This window comes from Helianthus annuus, chromosome 9 (genome assembly GCF_002127325.2).
Source record: "Helianthus annuus cultivar XRQ/B chromosome 9, HanXRQr2.0-SUNRISE, whole genome shotgun sequence".
In the NCBI taxonomy this organism is placed as follows: domain Eukaryota; kingdom Viridiplantae; phylum Streptophyta; class Magnoliopsida; order Asterales; family Asteraceae; genus Helianthus; species Helianthus annuus.
The window spans coordinates 157208748-157233777 of record NC_035441.2 but is presented as its reverse complement, the minus strand read 5'-3'; the positions used below and the strand labels follow the sequence as shown (position 1 = coordinate 157233777).

The 25030-nt window shown below is 37.9% G+C and overlaps 2 protein-coding genes across 3 annotated transcripts; one reads left to right on the top strand and one right to left on the bottom strand.

Annotated features, from left to right (window-relative positions):
- Nucleotides 1-14905: 14905 nt before the first annotated feature.
- Nucleotides 14906-18550, top strand: LOC110879101. The gene is made up of 10 exons (XM_022127506.2): nucleotides 14906-15192; nucleotides 15459-15870; nucleotides 16054-16131; nucleotides 16252-16581; nucleotides 16677-16812; nucleotides 17349-17511; nucleotides 17587-17715; nucleotides 17788-17982; nucleotides 18072-18194; nucleotides 18279-18550. Exons 2-10 carry the CDS (start codon nucleotides 15627-15629, stop codon nucleotides 18381-18383), a joined length of 1503 nt encoding a protein of 500 aa, XP_021983198.1. The 5' UTR covers nucleotides 14906-15192; nucleotides 15459-15626; the 3' UTR covers nucleotides 18384-18550.
- Nucleotides 18080-21469, bottom strand: LOC110879100 (protein IMPAIRED IN BABA-INDUCED STERILITY 1). Of its 2 annotated transcripts, none has more exons than XM_022127503.2 (8): nucleotides 20714-21469; nucleotides 20112-20396; nucleotides 19716-20033; nucleotides 19402-19629; nucleotides 19224-19324; nucleotides 18736-19156; nucleotides 18552-18649; nucleotides 18080-18477 (listed from the first exon to the last, which is right to left on the bottom strand). In XM_022127503.2, exons 1-7 carry the CDS (start codon nucleotides 21071-21073, stop codon nucleotides 18608-18610), a joined length of 1755 nt encoding a protein of 584 aa, XP_021983195.1. In that variant the 5' UTR covers nucleotides 21074-21469; the 3' UTR covers nucleotides 18080-18477; nucleotides 18552-18607. The 2 variants fall into 2 exon arrangements, with proteins under 2 accessions (XP_021983195.1, XP_021983197.1); XM_022127505.2 differs by having other exon boundaries at nucleotides 18080-18461.
- Nucleotides 21470-25030: the final 3561 nt, after the last annotated feature.

Genomic DNA, 25030 nt, shown 5'->3' with positions numbered 1-25030 from the left:
ACGATCTTCAGGTCAATGAGACGCTACACTTCGTGGAAAAGCCTGTCGAAATCATGGACCGACAGACCAAGCAACTCAGACGCTCTCGCATTCCTATTGTAAAGGTACGATGGGAAGGCAAACGAGGCGCGGAGTTCACTTGGGAACTCGAAAGTGACATGAAGGCCAAGTACCCGCAGTTGTTCAGATAGATCTGAAGCATCAAATTGGTAAAATCACACGGCGATGTACGGTTCTCGGCCTAATTTCGGGACGAAATTCCCTAAAGGAGGGGAGACTGTAACACCCCGTGTTTTCCAAAAGTCAAAGTCAAAGTCAAGTGTTGACTGTTATTGGAATTAAAGATTAATAAAGATTAATTTCCTTTTAGTTTCATTTTGATTTTCGTATTATTTGGAGTAAGTGTTGTATAATCAAACTAATCGACCAATAATCGAACTGTGAATCAACGACCGACTGTGAATGATAGGAAGTAACAATGCAATAAAGCTAGTCAACCAATAATCAAGCTAATCAAATCAATCATCGAACTCAAGTGTGGATAATTTTAATGCTTTTATACGTGTGTGTGTGCCTTATGTGTTACTTGTGCATGTTTACTTTTATGTTAAAGTGTGTGGTGAATCAATCAAATCAATCAGGACTCAAAGGTGAATCAAACTCAATGGAAATCGAACCCGAAATGGTTGTAAGGATGCTCGTATGTTAGATATAGTAGTTGAGACTAAAAGTAATTTGATTAGGAATTCTATCATTCTCAAATCATCGTTCATCGAAGTCGAAATATCAAAAATCGTCGCGAAACACTCAAAACCAGGCAAGCCGATCGAACAGGGCAACCTGATCGAACAGGCTAGCCGATCGAACAGGCTGTTCGATCGGGCAGCTGCTCGATCAGGGATGCTGTTCGATCAGCTGACCCTTTCCTCTTTTGGAAGCCTATAAATAGGGCTGTCCTTGTCAAACTTTCCACTTTTGGAAAAGCTCTGACCGACCAGCCTCTTCTTCTCACTAAATCTCAGATTTCTCTCAAACCAGTAAGTATTTCGCTCTAATCCTTGTACGTTTTTGTTCATTAATCGATTCTCCATCTTTCTACCTTTCAAAATCTGAATTTCATCCATGAAATCACCAAGATCTAGGTGTTCTTGGGTGATGTCATCATGTGTTCTTCAAGAACACTAAGTTTTGGCATCATTCCACCATGAATAACTTAGATCTAACCGATTTCCACATAAATAACCTAAAATCTTCCAAAGATCTTAACATTTCACGGTGGAAAAGGATTGGAAGATGGGTTTTCATCTATCTTTCAACTCTTTTACACTCAAAAAGGTGAAGACGAGACTTGAACCGATTTACAAATCAATCTAAACAAACACATGGTTCAAGATTCGGGTTCTACCGAGAGATATACCGATTTCGGGTTAAACGTTAAACTTGGGTTCCAAACCGTCTCTGACCGAGTTTGGGTGATTCCTGCTCGAGTCAGTAGGCTAAGTGGGGACTTCAGTTTTTGTGGTTCAACTCGTAGTCAAAATATCTCTAAAACATCAACAATTAACGGGAATAACCAAGTGTAAGTGATAGGTTCACCGAATCGAGAAGCTGGCCGAACGGCTAGGCTGTTCGATCGAACAGCCCAACCGAACGACTACGCCAGCCGATCGGTTAGGCTAACCGATCGACTAGCACTTAGACCCACCAACTCACAAAAGTGTAGTATTGACGAGGTACTGTTCGATCGACTACGCCACTCGATTGAACATTACTGCTCGAATCATGAGATACTATACTTCAAAAACACTTAGACTTTTCGAAACATTGGAATGTCACCCGATCGAGCATGCCAACCGATCGAGTGACATATTTGAAAACAATGCAATGCTAACCGATCGGTTGGGCTAACCGATCGAACAGCTGTTCGATCGGCCAACTTGAAAGGTAGTACAAACCATCATACACAAACACATCCTTCACATCAAAGGAAGAAACAATCCACTTGAAGGAACCAGCCGATCGAGCCAGCCGGCCGATCGAATGGATGTTCGAACGGACTTTCAAACCAATCGAACAGCCCACTCGATCGAACTGCTGTCCGATCGAATGGCCTACTCGATCCAAGTACATTGTTTACTTTTCCGCGTTACTCATCGTTGTGTTATCGAACTATTCAGGCTAACCTATTCTCAGTGCTCCTCTCAATCCCCGATCAACCACTGTGAGTATACTCGATCCCTTTTTGCTTTCAGCACTTTTGGGTGTTACATACGTAATCTATCAAATTCACAAACAACACAAACTATTTGAACGCTAACCTACTTGCATGTATTACTTGTCTAAATGATTGCTGTTTATTATGTTTACACGTGGAGTGCTATCTACCTGCTTTAGCAACATAGTACTATAGTTTGGACTCAGCACCCGTTCACACGGGGGTTGCTAAGGACAATTACTTGCATGGATTACGGTGGTAATCATGTATCGCGAACTGTCTCGGACAGTCAACTTGAAGTCATTGGTATCGATGGTCCCATGTTGATAATTTACATGCATCGTTTGCCCTTGTGTACGTGCTTGGTTATGCGTAAACTATTCGAACTCTATATGCTATATCAAACTTGTGTACTCACCTTTACATTATATGTATTGACTTTTATTTTAACGTATGTGACAGGTGTTTAAGCTACTAGCGTGCTAGGGAAGCGAGGCAATAATAAGCTTCTAGGAGCCTGTGACCTTAGGACAGTGTCCATATACCTGCTCCAGGGTCATAATTATCTGTAGATCTTGTACTGGCACCTGTAGTCAGTAAGACCTACATTTAGTCGTCTAGAAGTCTTAAAACAATATTTAATTCGGTCTGTAATAACTAAGAATTTGAGTTGTCGGAACAGTTCCCATATTGTTTAGTTGATTTCTATGATAGCTTGTTATTATTTGGGACACGGTATGGGACGTGTTATATAACTGAATTGTATGATAGTTGTTGTGGAAACTTCTGAACAATCTGTTTCGCTCAGTGCCGCGCCCCGATGATTCCGCCATCGGTTGGGGTGTGACAGTTGTGCATTCCATGTACGTGCGATAAGTTCGCCTTCTAATGTTTGTAATTTATAAGCCCCTTTGCCCAAGACCTCATTTATGAGGTAGGGCCCTTCCCACTTTGGGGCAAGTTTCCCTGGGCGTTCAGCATTGGATGCCTCGTTGTCGCGGAGTACGTAGTCTCCTGGGTTGAAAGTACAAACGCGGACACGCGAGTTGTAGTACTTTTCCAGTTTGGATTTGTACTTAGCCTCGTTGATGGCAGCGTTTTCACGCCTCTCTTCCAAGAGGTCTAAGTCAATCCTGCGTTCCATACTGTTGTCTATTTTTTCAATAGCCAACATTCTGGGTGAAGGGAGGCCTACTTCCGCGGGGATCACCGCTTCTGAGCCATAAACTAGGCTGAAAGGTGTCTCCCCGTTGCTCGTTTTTGGGCTTGTGCGGTGAGCTCATAAGATGCTTGGGAGTTCGTCAACCCAACCACGTCTGGCTGTTCCCAACCATGCTTTGATGCCTTCGACTAGGCTTTTATTGATACTCTCGACTTGGCCATTCCCTTGTGGGTGTGCCACGGATGAGTATGTGCTCAATATGCAGTTTTTCTAGCCATTTTTGGAATTCGTTGGCAGCAAAGTTGGTGCCGTTATCGGTGACGATGCACATTGGTAGACCGAAACGGCAGATGATGTGTTCACAAATGAATTTTCTTGTTATCATAGCAGTGGTCGAGGCGAGCGGTTTTGCCTCTACCCATTTTGTGAAGTAATCAACCGCTACTATGATAAATTTGACCGCACCTGGTGCGTCTGGGAAGGGTCCGACCACATCGATTGCCCATTTCTGGAAGGGCCATGCGGTGGTGACCGGGACCAGGTTGTTCTTGGGGCGCAAAGTTTTTGGAGCATGTCGTTGACAGTTGATACATTTGCGCAACTCTTTGACGGCGTCCGGGTGCATGCCGGGCCAGTAATACCCAGCATTCATGATTTTGTCCACTACCATGCGTGGTCCTGCGTGTATGCCGCACATACCCTCGTGTATCTCTCTGATGAGGTATGTGGCATCCTGGGGGTTGACGCATCGTAGGAGTGGCCCTAGGTATGATTTGCGGTATAAGATACCGTCTCCCATTTGATAATGGCACGCTTTGTATTGCAACTTGCGTGCTTCTGACTTGCTTTCGAGAGTCACACCCGATTGCAAATATGCAATAATTTGTGTCATCCAAGATGTTATGCCGTATTGGATAACATTGACCTGGCGCAGGGGTACCGAAGGATCCTGCAGGATTTCGATGTGTATCGCCTTTGCTAGGTGTTAGAAGCTGGTGGATGCAAGTTTTGATAGTGCATCTGCGGATTTGTTTTCACTTCTGTTGATATGTCGGATATTGAATGAAGTGAATTTTAATGTTAGTTGCAGGGCTTGCTCGAGGTAGAGGATCATAATATCCCCCTTTGCGGCATAGTCGCCGCGTATCTGTCCTGCAACCAACAAAGAGTCGACGTGTGCTTCCAGATGTTGTACGCCGAGTTTGACTGCTAAACGTAGTCCTGCTAGTAGGGCCTCATATTCTGCCTCGTTATTTGTGCTTTTGAAATCGAGGCGGATTGCATATGTAAGTTCTTGGCAATCAGGGCTGACGAGTCGCAGACCTACGCCTGCACCTTCCTCGTTGGAGGCACCATCAGTAAAAAGTGCCCATATCTCCGAGGAAGCTGGTGTTGGCGTAGGATTTTGTGCTGCTTCGCATTCTTGAATGCGATCGGCCGGTACCTCGGCGGCAAAATCAGCTAAGACTTAACCTTTAATCGCGGGACGCGGTTTATAGTTCAGTGTGTGCGCGCCCAGCTCGATTGCCCATTTTGCTAATCTCCCAGAAATGTCAGGTTTGGATAGGATCGGGCCGATCCTGTAATTGGTTAGCACCGTGATAACATGGTTCGCGAAGTAGCGTCGCAACCGTCGTGATGCGTGCACTAGTGCTAATACCAATTTTTCCATTATTGAGTACCTTGTTTCTGGGTCGTTGAGCATCTTGCTGATATAATAGATAGGTGTTTGAACCCCCTCGCGCTCCACTATCAGTACCGCACCTACCGCGTTGTCTGCGGCAGATAAGTATAATATGAGTGGTTCACTCTTGCGTGGTGCGGTTAGAGTTGGGAGTTGTATCAAACACTCCTTCATTTCCCGGAAAGCATTTTCGACCTCTGCGGTCCACTGGAATTGTTCTTTCTTTAAACAGTTCTGCAGGGTTTTGATGAAAGGATATGACTTAGCTGCATGGTTGGCTAAGAATCTATTCAGTGCGGCTAACCTACCGGCCAGCCGTTGCATTTCTTTCATCGTTGAAGGCGACGGCATGTGCTCGATCGCCTGAACTTTCTCCGGGTTTACCTTGAATCCATCTTTGGTGACGATGAATCCAAGGAATTTGCCTTCTTCCATTCCAAACGAGCATTTCCCTGGATTGAGCTTTATGTTAACGCTTCCCAGAGTCTGGAATGTTCTTTCAATATTTGTGAGCATGGTATCTTCCTCCATGCTCATGATGACTAGGTCGTCCATGTAGATTTCGACACTTTTGCTTATTTTCCCGGTGAAAGTGTCGTTCATCAGTTTTTGGTAGGTTGCGCCCGCGTTGCGTAACCCAAACGGAATTTTTGTGTAACAGTAATTCCAGGTAGGAGTGCGGAATGCCGTTTTGTCTTCATCCTCGATTGCCATTTGTACCTGGTGATAACCTTTGTAACAATCGAGGAAACACTTCCATCTGAATGGTGCGAGATTATCGACTTTTTCGTCGATTTCTGGAAGTGCGTAACAATCCTTGGGACAGGCTTTATTGAGGTCTTTGTAATCGACGCACATGCGCCAGCCCCCGGATGGTTTCTCTACCATGACTGGGTTAGATAACCAAGTCTGGTATTTAACTTCCCGCAGGATGCCTGCGGAGAGCAGTTCTTCCACCTGCTCTTGCATCGCCTGGTTTTTGGCGGATTCAAGGTGGCGTTGGCCTTGGATCACCGGTTTGATACCTGGTATGGTATTCAAGTGATGTTGCGCGATATCACGTGGGACGCCTGTCATGTCTGCGGGTGTCCACGCGAAAATGTCTTGGTTCCTGAAGAGAAGCTGCTTCAGGTGCGCTTTGGTGGTCGGGGACAAGGCGTGACCCAATGTAACCTTTTGCTCTGGGTATCTCGCGTTGAGAACCCATTTTTCTGGTTGGTTGTTGGGGGTGGGCCTTGCGACCTTGGTCGGACGTATTTCGTCCGACATCATGACGTCTCTGCGTGCGTAAATTATCGCGACCCTCGATTCGGTTGGGAAACCGATAGCAGAATGGGGGACGGACGTAACCATATTGAAATCGCCTTGGGATTCCCTCCCAAGGAGTACGTCATATCTGGAGGTGTGAGGTAAAACCATAAAGTTTACCTCTTCTGTTCTTGTGTGCCTTCCGCTGGTAAGACGCACAGGAAAAGTAATCTGGCCTAGGGGAAAGACAGTTTCCCCTGCGAACCCGGCCAACGGGTAATCTACTGCTTGCAACCGATCCTTGTCCTCCTGGTCGAACTGGTTGAAGCATTGTTCGTAGATTATATCAGAAGTACTGCCCGGGTCGATGAATAGACGCTCGGTACAATAATGCGCCAGTTGGCCTGTAATAACGACGGCGCGCCTGTCGCGCGGTGCGCCTCGAACTTTTGGAAAAACGACTTGTTCGTCTTTCCAGTCATTGTCCGGCCTTCTCGCCGCTTTGTGCGGCCTTCCTTTGCCTCCATTGATCATGTGGGTCGAGGCCACATACATGGTCCTCTTCCCTAAGGAGGTGCCTTCGCCATGAGGGGTGGGGCGCTTGGTGGGTTTTTGTCCACCTGGCAAAAGATGTTGCAGTTTTCCCTCTTTTAAGGCTCGCTCAATCTCCAGCCGGAGACTGATGCAGTTGTTTGTGGTGTGGCCCGAGTCCTTGTGATACTCACAATAGAGTGTGAGATCCTGATTTTTCTTGGACTTCATTGGTTGGGCCGGTCGCAAGAGTTGTGCGTCCGTAAGAAGGACTTCGCTTGGCGACACAGTGATCTCGGTCCAGTTGCGGTCCCGAGAATCTTTCTTTGGCGCCCGGTTGTCCCGTTGGGGATTGTAGTTCCTCGGGTCAAACGGGTTGGTCCGCGGGAAGTATGGTTTAGAAATGTCGCGATTTCCAACGTCCCGGTTGCGTTTATTGTTACGCTTGGACCCCTGGTGGGAGGTTTCGGCTTGGGGCTGTGCCTTTGCCATATGCGGTTCGAGGAACCGCTGCGTCTGGGCGTATGTCTTGACTGCAGCCATGACATCTTCCCATTTTTAGGCAAGCCCTCCTTGCCAGAGATGGTCATAACCATCTGCCTGTCCCTAACGGCCTTGATGAAATGGTTCCGTGCCATTTAGTCTTGCACGTCACCTATCTCTAGGCACTCTTTGTTGTATCGGACGACGAATGCTTCTAGAGATTCGTCGTCCCTGCGCCAGATATTCATGACGTCTAACGAATCACGTACGTGACGTCGTTGCTGGCTGAAGTGAGCGAGGAACTTTGCATGCAGATCCTCGAATGAGGCCAGTGATCCTACTGGCAAAGAATCGAACCAAGCCCTGGCCAGACCCGTAAGGGTCTGGGGGAAAAAATTGCACCAAGTGGGTTCATCCCATAGGCCGTTGCACCCTGCGCCCATGAAAACGTTCATGTGGTCTTCCGGGTCGGACGAACCGTTGTATTTCCCGACGTTGAATGGGAATTTTGTTGTGGTGACATGGGCGTGGGCAATTCGCGGGGCGAATTTGGAGTTTTCGGCCGCAGCTTTCGACCTGTATGGCTGGTTGTCAGGGCGTTTTGCAGCCCTGAGGTATGTGTTGCGGGGGTGAGTGGGAGGGACATAGCGATGTATGCGATATAGCTACATTATGATCTGAATCTCTGGTGCTAGGCGTAACGAGTGCAATGAATGGTAACAATGCACGAACGTGTGGGTTGTTACAAAAACGTGACGCTGAATTTACTTGGGAACTCGAGAGTGATATGAAGACCAAGTATCCATATCTGTTCGATGTTGCATCTACCTAAATTTCGGGACGACATTCCCTAAAGGAGGGGAGACTGTAACGCCCTGCTTATTTTGTACTTTCCATTTATAGCAAGTCTTGTTCGTATTTCTATTTTTAGAAGTCTTGTGTTCTTGTAATCGTTCTTTCTTTGAAATCGTTGTAAAATCCAAGACTTGGATCATAAATAAAACTCGTATTTTGTTAAATTCATGTTGTACATACTTTGTACATGCTCATACATTCGTTTTCGTGAAACAATTGATGCTTATTCGTAATTCTTGGAAACTATGTGCTAAAATTGCAAATATGTGAAACTTATGCATAAAACATGTTTGGATCGTAAACGATACTTAAATATGACCTTCATACGCTTAATTATACTTGGATTATGTTCATCATACTTAATTTACCTTTATACTATGCTTATACGTCAAAAATAGTCCCTAAACGCCTTAAAACCATCAAATATAAACTTCATGGGGCTAAAACGTCAAAATTCAAACTTGTTTCCGGAACCTTGACCCGTCGCGTCGCGCGACGGGAGGGCATGTTTGCTGTGGCGCGATGCCACGACATCAATCCGGCAGATTTGTATTTCCAGCTCATGGATTGGTCAATTTTGTGTTTCTTTCGTGTGTTTTCTTCATTAATTAGCTAACTAAACCTCACCTAATCACCCTCTATAAAACCCAACTCAATCCCACACTTGATTCACTTTACAAACTCACTAATCCACTCTCTAATCACTCCAAATCTGGTGCAAAACAGGAGCAAAAGTCAGAAAGATTTCAAGTTGCAAAAGTGAGTTTAACCTCACTTATCTTCCATCTTTTTCATCTTTTCTTGCTTCTTAGCATTTGGAACAACCCTAGAGATGTTTCCATAGGTTTTCCCTGGAAAACCAAGGATGGAACATCATCATAAAAGGGTTATAAGTGCAAGAAACTTTCTGTTTTATACAAACACTTTGTTAAACTTAACCAAACTTGAGTTTTCTCATCTCAAACCTATGTCCTTATGCTTATAACCACTTCTATGGTTAGTTAGGCTTAAAAACAAGGTTGAGACATTCAAAATCAGAGGTTAAACCTCATATACATTCTGTTTTGTTTAGGGTTTTTGACCCACAAGTGGTGTTCAAGCTTCAAGCTTGATGAAGGTGTGATTGTGGACTAACTTGGGTTGTCCAACATAAAATCCCCGCATTACTTGATGATTTCTCTTAGTGTAGTTGTTTATATTCTTGTGTTATTCATAGTGCATGACCCTCCTTGTATGTTTTTACATCAAGTGTAGTGGTGAACCATAAGAGGTACCTAAATGGAAGACTATTCTTCCTACCTCCTACATGATTTCCATGATACTAGAGGTACCTAAATGAAGATGTAATTTTCTACCTCATGCTTGAAATATTGGACATAATAATATATAACCTAAGTAATATTTATATGTATGTAATATTCAATATTCGAACCTTGATGGTGAACTTGTGTTCATTCGTCAAAGTGTTAGAATAACATCATCCAAGACATAAGACTTGTATGATTCTAATGAGTATATTACTCATGAAAGCATTAACCCTTGAGGTTTCATAGTGTCAAAACAAGTACTTAGTGTTAATAGATGATTAATTTTGTATACTTATGTTCTTATGCTTCAAACTCCGAATCCTTAATCTACCGTTGATCTCCGTTACTCATACACTTTGTTTCTTCGCGTAGAAGGACTTGGTGTTCCTACCTCCAACAACAACTCACTCGCAGATTCACAAGTATAAGACTTGCAAAACCGTGAGTTTACTCGCAATCCCCTTTTATGTTTACCACTTTTGGGGTGTAACATGTTAAAATATTAAAACCACACTTAAACTTATTCTTTATGCAATGCACGAAAACAATCCTTATACATGAATACTATGTTGTTATACTTGATGCTTATACGTGGACCATACTTATGTGATATACTATAGTCATTAGCTTTATACGAGCCTCCATTTGACATGTATAGCGCTATAGGAGTAACGCACCGCCCGTAGACTAGTGGTCATGTTGAATTATATCATTTTGCGTAAACAGAGGGTTGACTAGAAATATTGCATGCCATGTAATGTTGATCTTGTATAAACTAAGTTGCCATGTGGATTCGTTTTAAAACTTTTAAACTTATGTTATACTTATTCTTAAACTTGTATACTCGCATTTGCTTTTGCATTGAATTGTATTTTAAACATGTTACAGGTTGAGGATTGATGATGCTATGAAATGGATTAGCAATGATGCCTAGATACTCACTTAGACGTTTAGGTTTAAAGGGGTGTTGTATCAATTTTGTTATGTTTATGTTATGAACAATGTTGTTATTTGAATTTCCATGTAAAGTTTGACAATTTGATTATGAAATGAAATCGGTTGAATTAAATATTGTCACAAATAGTGTTATGAAGTCTCTTACAATCTTGAACTAGTCCCACTCCGATGATTCCGCCATTGGTTAGGGTGTGACATTGAGAGTATTTTAGATGCTAATGAGCTCAATGAAACGCATATAATCTTCCCCTTTACGCCGATTTTGATCCCGCTTACAACGACACCGTCAAGAATCAACACTCCTGCAACTCCAGCACCGCCTCCTGCTCCACCAGTGATTCTGGTGGCGCCTAGCAGCAGTGGTAGTGGTTCATCCAGCAAGTGGGTTTTTGTCGGTGTCGGAATTGGTGTCGTTTGCTCCTGGTTGTTACCCTGTCTGGGGTTCTTGTTTGGTGCTTTAGAAGAAGGAAGATTCAGGAGGGGAAGAATTGTCTCCCTCTGACAAAGCACTCTCCGGCCACCGCGTTACTCCCGCCTGGGAGTAATTCATGGTCGACTTTGTCGAAAGGGGTTCGGATTGCGGTTGGGTCGTTGACGGTTTATAAGTATAAGGATCTGCAAAAAGCTACCGGAGATTTTTCGGAAGAAAACAGAGTGAAAGGATTTTTAGGAAGAAAACAGAGTGTTGTGGAGGGGTTAGATTTAGGGCAAATTGGAGGCAGAGAGAAAGGAGGTAGAAGAAGTGGGGGTGTGGTGGTAACCAGCTCTGCAACCCTGATCCGCAACCCATAACAGTCAAGAGGTAGAGAGAAGGGAGATGAGGGAGCAAGGGTTTGGTTTTAAAGATGGTGGCTGCTTCAGTCGAGAGAAGGGAGATGACTGAATCAGTCAAGAGCTAGGGTCCCTGTATTTATTTATAAAAATGAAATGACCAAATTACCCCTGAAGAAAAGGACAAAACATCAGTATTTAATTTGAGGAATTTGAGTTGATTTCACTTTTGGACCAAAATGGCAACAAAACTGAAACCACAGGGACCCAGATGCAAAAGGTTTGAGATTTGGACTAAAGTGGCAAAACTGGCCAAACCTAGGGACCAAAATGGCAGTTTACTCTTAAACATATATCAAAGGTTTATAAAATATTAACGATATACACGTAATTTTGCTAAAAGAATATAAATATATGTACAAGAGATGAATTCCATGCAAAGTGTTGGAGAGAATCATGGCCTTATACATATTTTGCGATATAAGGAGGGAATTGTATGATGGTCTTTTGTCCCTTGAACTAGTTTCCCCATTGATTTTCAGACGGCTATAACTTTTTCATACGATAATATTTAAAAAAAAAAATATACACCGTATTAACGAGCATTTCATTCTCTTTAATTTGAGCAGACCATTGCTATAGTTTTTCTAATTTTTAAAAATTTATTTTACAAGCTATAAAGTTATATAATTTGTGTAATGTTACGTGATTATGTTCCAGTACATAATTACATGATATTTTTTTTTCTTGAAACAAGCGTAAAGTTAATAATTATATCAATACGTAATTATATAACAATAATTATATCAATACGTAATTATTATTACATCATCACATAATTTTAAATATCTATTACTTGTCTACCACTAATCATGTTATTCTTTTGAACTAAATTGTATATGTATAAGGGTGTAAGGAGTGGTTAAACATTTTGGAGTGGTAAACCAAAAAACCGACTAATTAGAGCGTGCCATGTCAATCAGTCAAAAATGTTTAAACTTTGCTGAAAAGTGTTGGCAATGGTTTAAACATTTGGTGAAGTGGTAAACTTTTTAAATAAAAAAAAGGAAAAAAATGTGATTGGTTGAGATTGGAATGGACCCCACCCCACACCCCCCCCCCCCTCTCTCTTTCCTTTCTCCTTTCCCGCATCGGTAAAGCATCACCGATTTTAACCCCTTTTCGTCAACATTGTATGCGGCAATGGGGTTGGCAGTGGTTTGCCGCCCATTGCCGAATCGGTGAAACTAGTTTGTCGCCTCCACTCCTTACCCCTAAAGCTATAAAGCCTACAAGCGATGAAGAAAACAGAAGCCACCGTCCACACCAGCCAATCAATGAAGACTACAAGTATATATAATATATCGTTCAACTATTTTAAATAATAGAGTAAATTACACAAATATATAATATATCGTTCAACTATTTTAAATAATAGAGTAAATTACACAAAAATATCATATATCGTTCAACTATTTTAAATAATAGAGTAAATTACACAAATTGAATTGCACTATTTGTTATTTGTCTTTATAAATCACGCAAAAAGTCCTTAACAGCAAAATATGGAGAAAAATAAGCACGTCAGTCGCGTGTTATGACGGGTTAGTTTAAACATAGATAAAAAAATATATGCCGCAATGTTGTATTTTAAGATGAGCATACGTCGGATATATTATAACACGTCTAAAATAACCAGTTATTTTAAAAATGACATTAAAAATTTTCAAAATTTTATAGAAAATCATAGTTTAAATCGACCTGTCATAACGCGACCAACATGCTTATTTTTCTCCATATTTTGGTGTAAATTTCGTTTGTATAACATATAATATTAGTGAAAGTGATAAAAAAAATAACTTGATAACACCAATGGTTTATGTAAAACATAGTATAAAAATTTATGTTATTTGTAAAATAAAAAAAAAATTAATTTAATCAAACAAATGAAAATAAATAAATTATAAAAACATATATTTTTTTATAAAAAAATGTTGATTAATAAATTACAATTTAAAAAAAGTAATTGATAAAACAATAATGATAAATTTAATAAAATAAAAAGAAAAGAAATAAAATAAAAGAACATAAATAAATTACAAGTCATGTCCTTTATAAATAAACTACAAATTGTGTCCTTTGGGCAAACTGGTATTTTTACCTTAAAGTTAACTGAAAAGTTAACATGAGTTAGTTTAAAGGATAAAAAGCGTGCAAAATTTACAAAATAAAGGACATTTTGCGTGATTTTTAAAGGCAAAGAATAAAGAGTGCAATTTAGTATATAAATCAAGGATAATCTAAGTAATTTATTCTAAATAATATGTTTTAAAAAGCTAATGGTGTGTAACAATTTGTTGTATACGAGTGTGTTAGTGTTTTATTAGGAGACAACATTGAAACAACGGTAAGGTTGTTGTCATATGACACCAAGTTTGCCCGTATGTCAAGTGTTTTATATTATCGAGGTCATCCAAACTTCAGTATGTTTTGCTTATTGTTTTGTTGTGCTTTATAATGGTGGTGAGACAAAATCATATATGTAAGGAGAGTTAAATAATTTAAAACTGGCATGTCAATTTTGTATTATATGAATGTAAAAAGTTATTTTTTGTTAGTGTGTTGAATTAATATTATTGATTGTGACACAATATACCTAAGGGTGTACGGGGCGCAATCGGGGAGTGGTGCGGTGAAGGATTTCCCCGATCGGGAACACCGCCGCCATCCCCGCGGGGTCCCGAATTGGGGTTCATTTTGGGTGTGGGGTTACCGCTTGAATTTGCACGTTGATCGAGGAGATGACCGTTGAACGGTCGACTTTTTTATAAAAAAAAAATCACTTTTTTTAAACTAATATAAATACTCAACTCATTCTCACCCTTTTTTTATACACAACCCATCTCATTCTCACCCTTTTTTTATACACAACCCATCTCATTCTCACCCTTTTTTTTATACACAACCCATCTCATTCTCTATATTTTTTTAAACTCTCCAACCACAACCATTTCACTTTTTATTTTTTATACACCGAGCAATGGAGAACCGACCCCGCGAGGCCAAGAAAAAAACTAAGGGACGGGATATGAAAACCTTCCTTAAATGTGTAATTTTTCTAGTTTTAATGTAATTTTTATTTTCTACTTTGAATGTGTTTTTTTTTTTCTAGTTTGAATGTGTTTTTTTTTTCTAGTGACGATGTATTTTTTTTAAATTTAATGAAATGTCTTTTATATAATTTTTAAACATCCATAATTTTACCAAAAAAAAAAATTAATTTTGAACTCACCTAATAGGGGAGTGCCGCCATCAAAAATCGGTATTAGGGGAGTGTATTAGGGGAGTTGACATGGCACCATGTGATTGGTTGTGTGTAAGAGGGGGGACTCACCTATTAGGTGAGCACCCCTTACACCCTAATGTTTTGAATTAGATAAAGCTGCAAAGATAATATTATATTTCAGTTCATGGATCACTCATTAGAATTCAACTAAAAGTGCACAAAAGAATATGTTTTATGGTACACAAAAGAATACAATGTGTTTCATGAAAAGAAAAAAGGTAATAGGGAAAGAACATAAAGACAAATAAAAGTAGTATGAAAAGAATGCATGCATTAACCATATAAAACTAGTATGTATATATATGTGCGGGCATAATTGTTTTATTAAACCATGATGAATGTTGAAGCAAGCATACTAGAAAATGGGAGGTGGGAATCTTGTTCCTCCAAATCCCATCGTTTTTGTAGGAAAAAAAATAGGGGTTTTAATTCAAAAGAATCTGCATCATTTCATTTCTATAAATCCAAAAAAATCTCAAACTTTCCATTGGTTTCACAACCAACAAGAATCAATCAATCAAACAATCAATCTATAGGTTGTTTTGGTTGAACCCCACGATCGGTCGGACCCCCTCCCTCTCCTCCGATGGTGGGTTCCTTCAATTCATCAGACTGATCGAGAGAGAGGAGATTGTAAGTTCATTACCCTCATGATAGCTACATGTTTCTCTAAATCCATCTATATCTATAATTATTTGTTTATATTACGGTTTTACTGCCCTCATCACGTCAATCATTTCATCTTGTATACAAGCATATCGCCCCAATATAAAAGCACATAGCCTTGGTATATGGACGTATAGGCGCACAAATCCATTATGGGTTGATAGCAAATATGGGAATTATTCTTCTATCACAATTGATATATTTTCATCTTGGTGATTGATCTTTATTTGCAGATAATTGCATTGATGCTAGCAAAGTTGGAAATATCTTGCAGCTTGCTAAGGCAAGCTCATCTACGTCAAAGCACTTTGAAAACAAGCATTGTCGTTGTGAGTTTTAAAGATCAAACAATTTCTGGTTGTTTGTAATAGGGACTTGCGTGATACGTAAAGATAAAAAAAATGGGTGGTATTTCTTCAAGCCCTGCTAGAACAATAAAACCAATAAAGTCACTGCGTCTACATAGCAAAAAGATACGTGTGCCTGACAAACTGAAAAGGAAGAAGAAGAACAAGGACACCGATGCAGGAGGAGACTCGGTTGCAGTTACTGACACAACCGTCCCTTGTCATGAATCAGTGTCTTCTGATTGTACTCATGAACCCACTCACTTGGAATCACACACTAGTCAGAGTGCTACTAATGGTACATTTTTCTCCTTATACTTTGGTTAACTTTTAAAATGCATATTTGACCCATTTTCTTTTAAGTTGTTTTTGTTAGTTTTACTTATCTGACCCGTTAAAGACGTAAAAAATAGACTCATTCATAAGTAAAATAATTTGTTACCAAACTAGAAATGACATGAGCATCGTCGTGTTCTTGCAGAAGACGAACCATGGTTTGATTCTGTCAGCAGCATTGGAGATTCTGATTCAGATGATGACTTCACTAGCGTGGATGGAGGTATATTATCAAACCATCGCGTTCGATTGAGTTGTTAACTTCTCAAACCATCGTGTTTGTGATTAATATTTCATAACCAAATTATACTAAATTTTACTTAATTTCTTTTATTGGTTAAAGACGATCCAAACCGAGACAATGAGATGTTCTTGGACAACATGAATGTATACAAAGTGAACGCACTCGAGCAAGTTAACCAGTTTTCCATATTAGGTTACCAGGGATATGATGGTGAATCCAGCCCGACATACAAGTTAGGACGTAGTTACAGCAGCTATAACGGTGATAAAGATGATAAAAACCAAGCCCGGATATTGAATCCCCAACTGTTACATTCTGCTAGCTACCATGATAACATAACTAACACATCAAACTCGGGCTCACAGAATCTGACAGGCAAACCCACTGTGATTAAGCTTGCGGTAAAAAGAACCGATCCCAATGGCACCCGTATGTATAAATATAAAACACTAAGATTTTACTTTTATGGTTTCGTTCCAAGAAATCGCGATGAATGAAATGAAATGAAATGAAATGAAATGCAGGTGCTACAGAAAAGTTGTTTTACCGTCCACGGGCAGGATTCTTGATTCCATGTTGTACCGATGAGAAGCCGACTCCTGGATGTTGGTCTGCTATTGACCCATCCACATTTTCCCTCAGAAGTGAAAACTATTTCAAGTATATCATTGAATTCCCTACCTTTATTATCATTGGGTCATTTTACAGATGCATGATCAGTCTTGGGCTCGGCCTGGTCCTTTCAGGATCGGTGAGCCCGAAAGCTACAATCAGTTCTTAATTTGGGATATAGTATAAACTAATCTATAAATTTAATCTAAGTCCTGCCTATTATCAATCCCAAATGGCCCATAACGAATTTACATATTATAAATGAATTTGAATCAAAACTAATTTATTCAAATTCGATCCGAAATTTTAATCTAATTCGAATACGAATTCGAATCAAATTGGCTAGTTTTTAATCGAATTCGAATTCCAGCAAAATAAAAATTATTCGAAAAATTCTATTCAAGTAATTCGAGAACTCGTTATTCGATGAACACCTCTACATAGCGCAAGTTACGTTTTACCTTATCCCATTGGTTAGCAGGGTATATTGGTGGGGTCCATGAGTTCTCGGGTGACAAGTTCTCAAGGTTACCAAAGAAAACATGTATATGTGACTATAACCTGATCAATGCCATAACTTGCAGAGATAAATCAAAAAAACCTGCTCCAAGTTATTGCCCTTACACTCCAGTCGGTGTAGATCTATTTGTATGCCCGAAAAAGATCGATCACATTGCCAAATACCTCGAGCTTCCTAGGCTAAAAGGCGATGGCAAATTGCCACCTCTCCTCATTATCAATATTCAGGTTTGTGTTTTCTAGCGGCAGTTTGATTCAATACAGCTTTAGTTAACGAAAGGCCTAATTTTGTTTTTGCTACAGTTGCCTAGTTATGCTGCTCAGATGTTCCTTAGTGACAGTGATGGTGAAGGTTTGAGCCTCGTCTTATATTTCAAACTGTCGGAAACGTACGAGAAAGACACTCCTGCCCAGTTTCAACAGAGCATCAAGGTAAGTAAGATGCGTCGTTACTTTTAAACCTATTCATACTCTAGAACGAATGTATAGTGATGACGTGTGCAGAGTTTAGTGGAGGATGAAATGGAAAAGGTGAAGAGTTTCAGAAAAGAAACGATGGTAGCTTTCAGAGAACGGTTGAAGATAATGGTGGGTGTGGTCAACCCAGACGACCTTGTTACTAACAGCACCGAGAGAAAGCTTTTGCACGCCTACAATGAAAAACCCGTCCTCTCACGCCCTCAACACAACTTCTTTCGGGTACTTTCCGTTTTCAAACTCAATATATTAATCAAGTAAAGGTGTAAAACCGCTCTCCTAAACTAACAATCTCACGTATCCAAACACAGGGATCAAATTACTTTGAAGTTGACCTGGACATTCATCGGTTTAGTTACATAGCAAGAAAGGGATTAGATGCGTTTCGTGAACGCCTTAAAGACGGGATAATGAATCTCGGCCTAACAATTCAGGTAAATTGTAAACTAAACTAGTATAAGTGTATCACTATCTATTTTTTACAAACAAGAACGAATATGATTTAAAATACCTCACAGGCTCAGAAACCCGAAGAGTTGCCGGAGAAAGTTCTTTGCTGCTTGAGATTAAACAAGATTGACTTTGTTAATCGTGGTCAAATACCTACATTAGTAGCAGACTAGCAGTCGACGAAACTTTATCCTCTTGATCCCTTCTCCATTGTGTTCTTGGCCATTTTTTAGTTTGACTTTTGTAGATGTCTAGCAAAAGAGTTGACTTTTGCAGGTGTAAAAATGTGTGTAAAGAACTCGAACTTTAGAGAATTATTCAACTAAAGGGATTGTATGTACCTCAACAAATATCGAGATTTATGAGTTCTTGAACCCCGGAGTTTTGTGTGATGGAGTCAGCAGTGGGAGCGAGCATCAAAAAAGGTTTCTTGATCATCCTGTAAACAGACAGTCTTCAACATCACTATAAAGTAAAGGGATCAATTACACATAAAAATTATTAATTTGTCAATTGAAAACTTACATTCAGTAAATCCTGAGAGTTATGTACTTTTGACGAATCAAAAGAAGCGGACTGATTAAGACTTTGCAGCCTACAATTTCTAAATCCACTACAAACAACGCTCGTAGATTCCCCATTTTCCGGCATTTGTTGGGAGGCTGCATGCACCGCCACGACACCACCACTCAGGGTCGAATTGCCGCCATATTTCCGCCTTCTTGTTGCCCACAGAAAACCACCATTTGAAGGAGTCGCTTGAGTGGGGAGTGCACAAATCCCTTCGGATTTAGACCCGTGTGTAGTTTGTGAAAGCCCCAACACTGTGTCGAGCGACGCTTTTGAATACGAACCACCGCCATTGTTTCTTCTTGCAATATGAGGGGCATCGGTAGGGACTCTTGTTGAAGCTCCGGATGCCCAAACCATGCCACCTGGCTTCTTTCTGAAATAAAATTACGTTAAATCATGTTTAAAAAGAACAAAAACTAGAACACGAATTAGTTACTCACCTACATGCGGCTTCCTCGTGGACCTTTGCCTGAATCTCTTTGTTAGGTGGATATTTCGGCAAGCTAGCGGGATCACACGCATAAGGCTTCGTATGGAAATACTGTTAACACAATCTAGTTAGAACAAACAGTCAACTCTCGATTTTGGGCAATGAAAATGTTGTACCAAGATATATACCTCAGATTTGAGGGCAGATGTAGCAGTCCCACGCTCGCAAGGCTCTACAGAAAGTAACGTGTGAATAAGGTCAACCGCAGTTTCCGGGAGCTGCTTACACGTTTCCCGAAGACTACTTTGATAAGCATGATGCGGTTTAAACATCGTTGCAAGAGGAAGTTTCGACTTGTTCCAGTATTCATCAGGGGGAGTTCCACAAAGCTTCAATATTTTGTGCAATTGTTCCACCTGAAAAGGATGTTTTACACTTTTACACCAAGTCATATACATATATATATATATATGTATAGATTACAGTTTTTGTATGTTTTCACCTCAGTTCGGCCCTTAAGGATCGGTCTCCCAAAACAAAGTTCAGCAAAAACACATCCCACACTCCAAAGGTCAACATACGTCCCGTAATTCGTGCATCCTAGAAGAAGTTCAGGAGGCCGATACCACAAAGTCACTACATGACCGGTCAACGGTTCCCTGCAGTCAGGACCGTGGAACTTTGCTAGACCGAAATCGCCAATCTTCAAAATCCCTTCGTTATTCACCAAAATATTTGCGGTTTTAATGTCTCGATGTAGAACTCCAAGTGAATGGCAATGTTCGATACCGTTCAATAATTGCTTCATATAGCATTTAATCTGCACCGAAAACAACTTCATTTGGCTGCCTTTTATCTCTGTTACGTATTAATATTTTATTAGTTAGATGTTACAAACCTGGGACTCACTGAACTTGATGTCGGGGCATGACAATAATCCAGAGAGATCATGTTCCATATATTCAAAAACAAAGTATATTTTACATGATAATGTGGATGTTATTAACCCCTCTAGTTTCATGATGTTTGGGTGGTTGAGCGTACGGAGGATTGTGATTTCTCGAGCCATGAACTTTACACTGTCTGGCTTTAGATTTTGAAAACGCACCTTTTTTAGTGCAAAAAATCTACCACTTTTGACGTGACGTGCTTTGTAGACACTGCTGTATGAACCTTGTCCGATCTACATAAGAAATATAAACCAAAAGACTCGGTTTCATAAGTGCCCTTGAATACATAGTTTCTTAGTAAGTGTTTCGATGCATATTTATACATATAATTTGTGACAATCGGTTTAGAATGCTTGACAAAAACCAAAACATTTGTACATACATCAACCCAAGGCGTTTTGGACTTCTAACATTCTATAACAATCATCTACAAATGTTCATATAAGGATTATAATCATACGGCATTCTTACAAAATTAAACTAATATGCAACAAATAAGATTTCAAGAACTTAATAATATCTACTGATCATAAGCAATTCAATGTCATACCTTTTCCAATCTTTCGAAGCTATCGGATCTCAAAGGTAGCCAACCATCGATGGCTTCACTCGCAACCTCACTAAGCCAAGAAGGCCATCCAGCAGCAACATGTTCTGCTTCCTTAATCCTTTCAAATTTCAAATTAATCGAACCGAAATTTGAAGACTCTCCATCTCCATTCCAAGTATCAATAAGATGATGATTTTCTCTATCCTTACTCCTCCTCCTATCATCATTAACTTGTATTCCCTTCTTCATATTCTTCAATGACTTAATAACATGACTATCAATATGATCATGATTCTTCAGTGAAGAATTACCTAAAGAACAGTAAAACCTAACCATATGCTTTGAATTAACACACCCCATTACCTTCACCCAAAATTCATCAAACAAATTGATACATTTTGGGAATAATCGAGTTTTAAACTATAAAGAATTCAAAATTGGGCAAAGAATCTGCCCAAGAATTGAGTAAACCCTTAAAGAAACAAAACCCTAATGTAAAAATGTAAGCTTTGTGCAAACAACCAGCCAAATATTGAAATGAAGTGTAATTGGGATGTGATTGGTGCGAGATATGCGGAGAGAAGAGGAAGAAAAGGGAAGTGATTGAGTGAGAGAGGGACAATTGTGGGTCCAAATTGATGATCATCATCATCTCTGTTTTGGTAACAGAACAAGGGTTTGAGAGAGAGAGAGTTTACCAACCGTTTGCCTCAACGAACAAATTTAAGTTCAAAATGAATGGGGGCACACCGCACAACTTTTGGATTTGGTGATGGTTCATCATTAGGTGGTCCATTTTTTGTTTATTGGTTGCCAAACTCATCATTCACACACCCATTGACTTTCTTAACCTTGATACATATGAGACCTTGAGTAAATTGTTAAAATCGGCCATGAGATTTGTGCATGTTTGTCAGTTTTATCTAAACTAATTTTTTTTTTATAATATTGTCCTTTATTTTTAGGATTTTTGTCATTTTCATCCAAATGTCTAATTTGCTTTATATTTTCTCTCAAATATTTGGATAAAAATAGCAAAAAATACCAAATCTCAGGGATGATTTTGACAAAAAAGTTAGACATTTGGATGAAAATAGCAAAAAACACAAAAGTGAGGAACAATATGGTACAAAAAAGTTGTTTTGGATGAAACTGTCAAACACACCCAAACCTCAGGGATGAGTTTGGCAATTTACTCTTTTATTTAAATTAAAGAGTAAATTGCAAGTTTGTACCTCATGTTAATACCAAGTTTTAGGCGTTGTTTTTTAGGTTCAAAATTGACTGGTTTTACACTTAACGTTTCAAAATGTTGCACGTTCTATCCTTTAGACCAAACTCAGTTTGAAATCTCGGTTAAGTCAGGTCACGTGCACCGCACACGTGGGTAGAATAGTCTTTTTCCCACCCCTTTCTATTTCCCCCTTTAAAACCCTCAATTGTTTCGTTTTTCACTTTCGTCGTCCCTGACCTTCAGACTTAGAGCCTGTTTGGTTGACAGGAATCCGTTGGATTTCAAAGGAATTGGAATTTGAATTCCATTCCTTTGTGTGTTTGTTTGCACAAATTAGTTGAAGAGAATTGGATTTCAATTCCAACAAAATCCCTTATTTAATGGAATTCAGATTCCTTCTAAATTTCAAAGGAAAGTTTAAAAACCACGGGAATGTTTCCAAAGTTACGGAAATAACCCCTTGCCTCTTTCATTTTTGCCTAAAAACCAAAAATAATAAAAAACAAAAAAAATCCAAAAATAATAAAAAATCCAAAAAATTCTAAAAAATCAAAAAAATAATAAAAAATCCAAAATATTCTAAAAAATAAAAAAATTCTAAAAAATCAAAAAAATAATAAAAAATCCAAAAACTTCTAAAAAATCAAAAAAAAATCTAAAAAAATAATAAAAAATCTAAAAAAAATCAAAAAATCCTAAAAAAATACAAAAATACAAAAAAATAAAAATCAAAAAAATAATAAAAAATCTAAAAAACCAAAAAAAAATAAAAAAATAATAAAAAATCCAAAAAATAAAAAAAATTTTAAAAAATAAAAAAAATCAAAAAAATAATAAAAAGTCCAAAAAATTATAAAAAATAAAAAAATCTAAATAAAATAATAAAAAATAATAATAAATCCAAAAAATCCTTAGAAATAAAAAAAAAATCTAAAAATTCAAAAAAAATAATAAAAAATCCAAAAAATTCTAAAAAATAAAAAAAAACTCTAAAAAATCAAAAAAATAATAAAAATCTAAAAAATTCAAAAAATTCCGAAAAATCAAAAAAATCTAAAAAGGAAAAAATAATAATCCAAAAAAATCTAAAAAATCATTAAAATAATAAAAAATCTAAAAAATCAAAAAAAAATAAAAAATCCAAAAAATTCTAAAAAATAAAAAAAATTAAAAACCCAAAAAATTCTAAAAAATAAAAAAAACTCTTAAAATCAAAAAAAAATAATAATAAAAACTCTAAAAAAATCTAAAAAAATAATAAAAAAATCCAAAAAAATCTAAAAAATCAAAAATCAAAAAAATCAAAAAATTCAAAAATAAATAATTTTTTGAATTTTTTCGATTTTTTATAATTTTTTGGATTTTTTTTTTTTGAATTTTTTTGATTTTTTAATATTTTTTGGATTTTTTATTATTTTTTATATTTTTTGTTTGAATTTTTAGGATTTTTTAATTATTTTTTCGAACTTTTTTGATTTTTTAGAATTTCTTTTGATTTTTTAGATTTTTTTGAACTTTTTTTTATTTTTTTGATTTTTTAGAATTTTTTGGATTTTTTATTATTTTTTAGATTTTTTTTAAATTTTTAGGTTTTTTTGGATTTTTTATTATTTTTTAGAATTTTTTTTTATTTTTTAGAAATTTTTTTTTTGTTTTTTAGATTTTTTTTTTTTGATTTTTTAGAATTTTTTGAACTTTTTATTGTTTTTTAGATTTTTTTTATTTTTTAATTTTTTTGATACTTTTGAATTTTTTGGATTTTTTATAATTTTTTTGAATTTTTATAAATTTTTTATGATTTTTAGAATTGTTTTGAATTTTTATCTAAGATAGTTGTTTTTAAAACTTTTGCCAATTGTTTATAACTAGGGGTAATTTTGTCTTTTTATGTATTTTTAAATTCTAATTTCATTAATACATTTATCAAACAAACACATCTATGGATTTCAAAGGAATCCATCAAATTCCAATTCCAATTCCTACACATTCCGCGAACCAAACGCCCTCTTAGGGTTTTAGACACAACCAACATACGGTCAAAGACACAATGTTGTCGGACGAAGAAGGCTGGTATATTCGAGACAATGTTGACAATTATTATGTCGTTCAACTGTATGGTAACTTAAAAATTCGATTTCATAACCCTAGTTTAGATTTTGTGAAATCTTGTTGCATTGTTGTTGATCAACAGATGATTAATGCCATGATGATTGAAATATTGCAGATGATTTGCCTTATTACTTCAGTGTTTACTTTCATTATGGTTGCCCGGTATACCTCAATTCGATTAAGGTCTAAGCAACCGAGATGAGTGAATTAATCGAACAAGACAAGCGACTTGGAGATTCCAAGTCTTCAAAACCCTAGAACTTCAAGTAGGTAATCCTCATGATCGAAATTAAGGAGTTAAAGTTTAAAAACGGTGACCAAGAGCTTCTAATTATAGTCCAAAGGGTGTTCCCGCGTCACAACACGTGTCCCAAGTCATGGCAAGATCAAATATCGCCACATAATTGCGATTTGCATATGATTCCACATCCCATAGCTACTAGGTTTTTACAAATGTCTTACGGACTGTAAGGAGTCCATTACGGTACATATGTACCACTTTTCTAATAAGTCAATTTTGACCCTTGGACTAAAACTTTGCACAAATTTCAGCATTAGTCCAACTTTTCAAAACCATATGGACCATTAGAAACGTGTTGTGAGCATCCAACTTAGCTCTATATACATATGATTTTTAGGACAGGGTGTTACAAACAGTTAGCTTCTTAAATAAAAAAGAGTTATTTATGAGTTGTGAATAAAGTTACATATGAGAGAGTTTATATTTTCGTAAAGGTAACAAATAGTTTAGAGATCGACGATCGTGTACGTGAGTATATAAGTAACTCTAGTTGAACCAACAAGTATTTGCATATATTTTGATGCATTTCTTTTTACATTAACATATAATAAAAAAGAAACTGAATGAACAGTGTTTCATTCACTTTCTTTTTTAATATATATTTAATAATTAATTTAGAATAGAATATATCATTAAGAGATCATTAAATGGTATCGGGTATAGGTACCGGTCT

Bases quoted from the DNA above. Each gene is read 5' to 3' on its own strand.
- LOC110879100 (XM_022127503.2), bottom strand. From the start codon at position 21,073: ATGGGGTGTGTTAATTCAAAGCATATGGTTAGGTTTTACTGTTCTTTA. The intron at 20,034-20,111 runs GTTTGTAACATC...TTTTCGGTGCAG, and splicing joins TCAAGTTCAGTGAGTCCCAG to ATTAAATGCTATATGAAGCA. The intron at 19,630-19,715 runs GTGAAAACATAC...CATCCTTTTCAG, and splicing joins TCCTTAAGGGCCGAACTGAG to GTGGAACAATTGCACAAAAT.
- LOC110879101 (XM_022127506.2), top strand. From the start codon at position 15,627: ATGGGTGGTATTTCTTCAAGCCCTGCTAGAACAATAAAACCAATAAAG. The intron at 17,716-17,787 runs GTAAGTAAGATG...TGACGTGTGCAG, and splicing joins AGTTTCAACAGAGCATCAAG to AGTTTAGTGGAGGATGAAAT. The intron at 17,983-18,071 runs GTACTTTCCGTT...ATCCAAACACAG, and splicing joins CTCAACACAACTTCTTTCGG to GGATCAAATTACTTTGAAGT.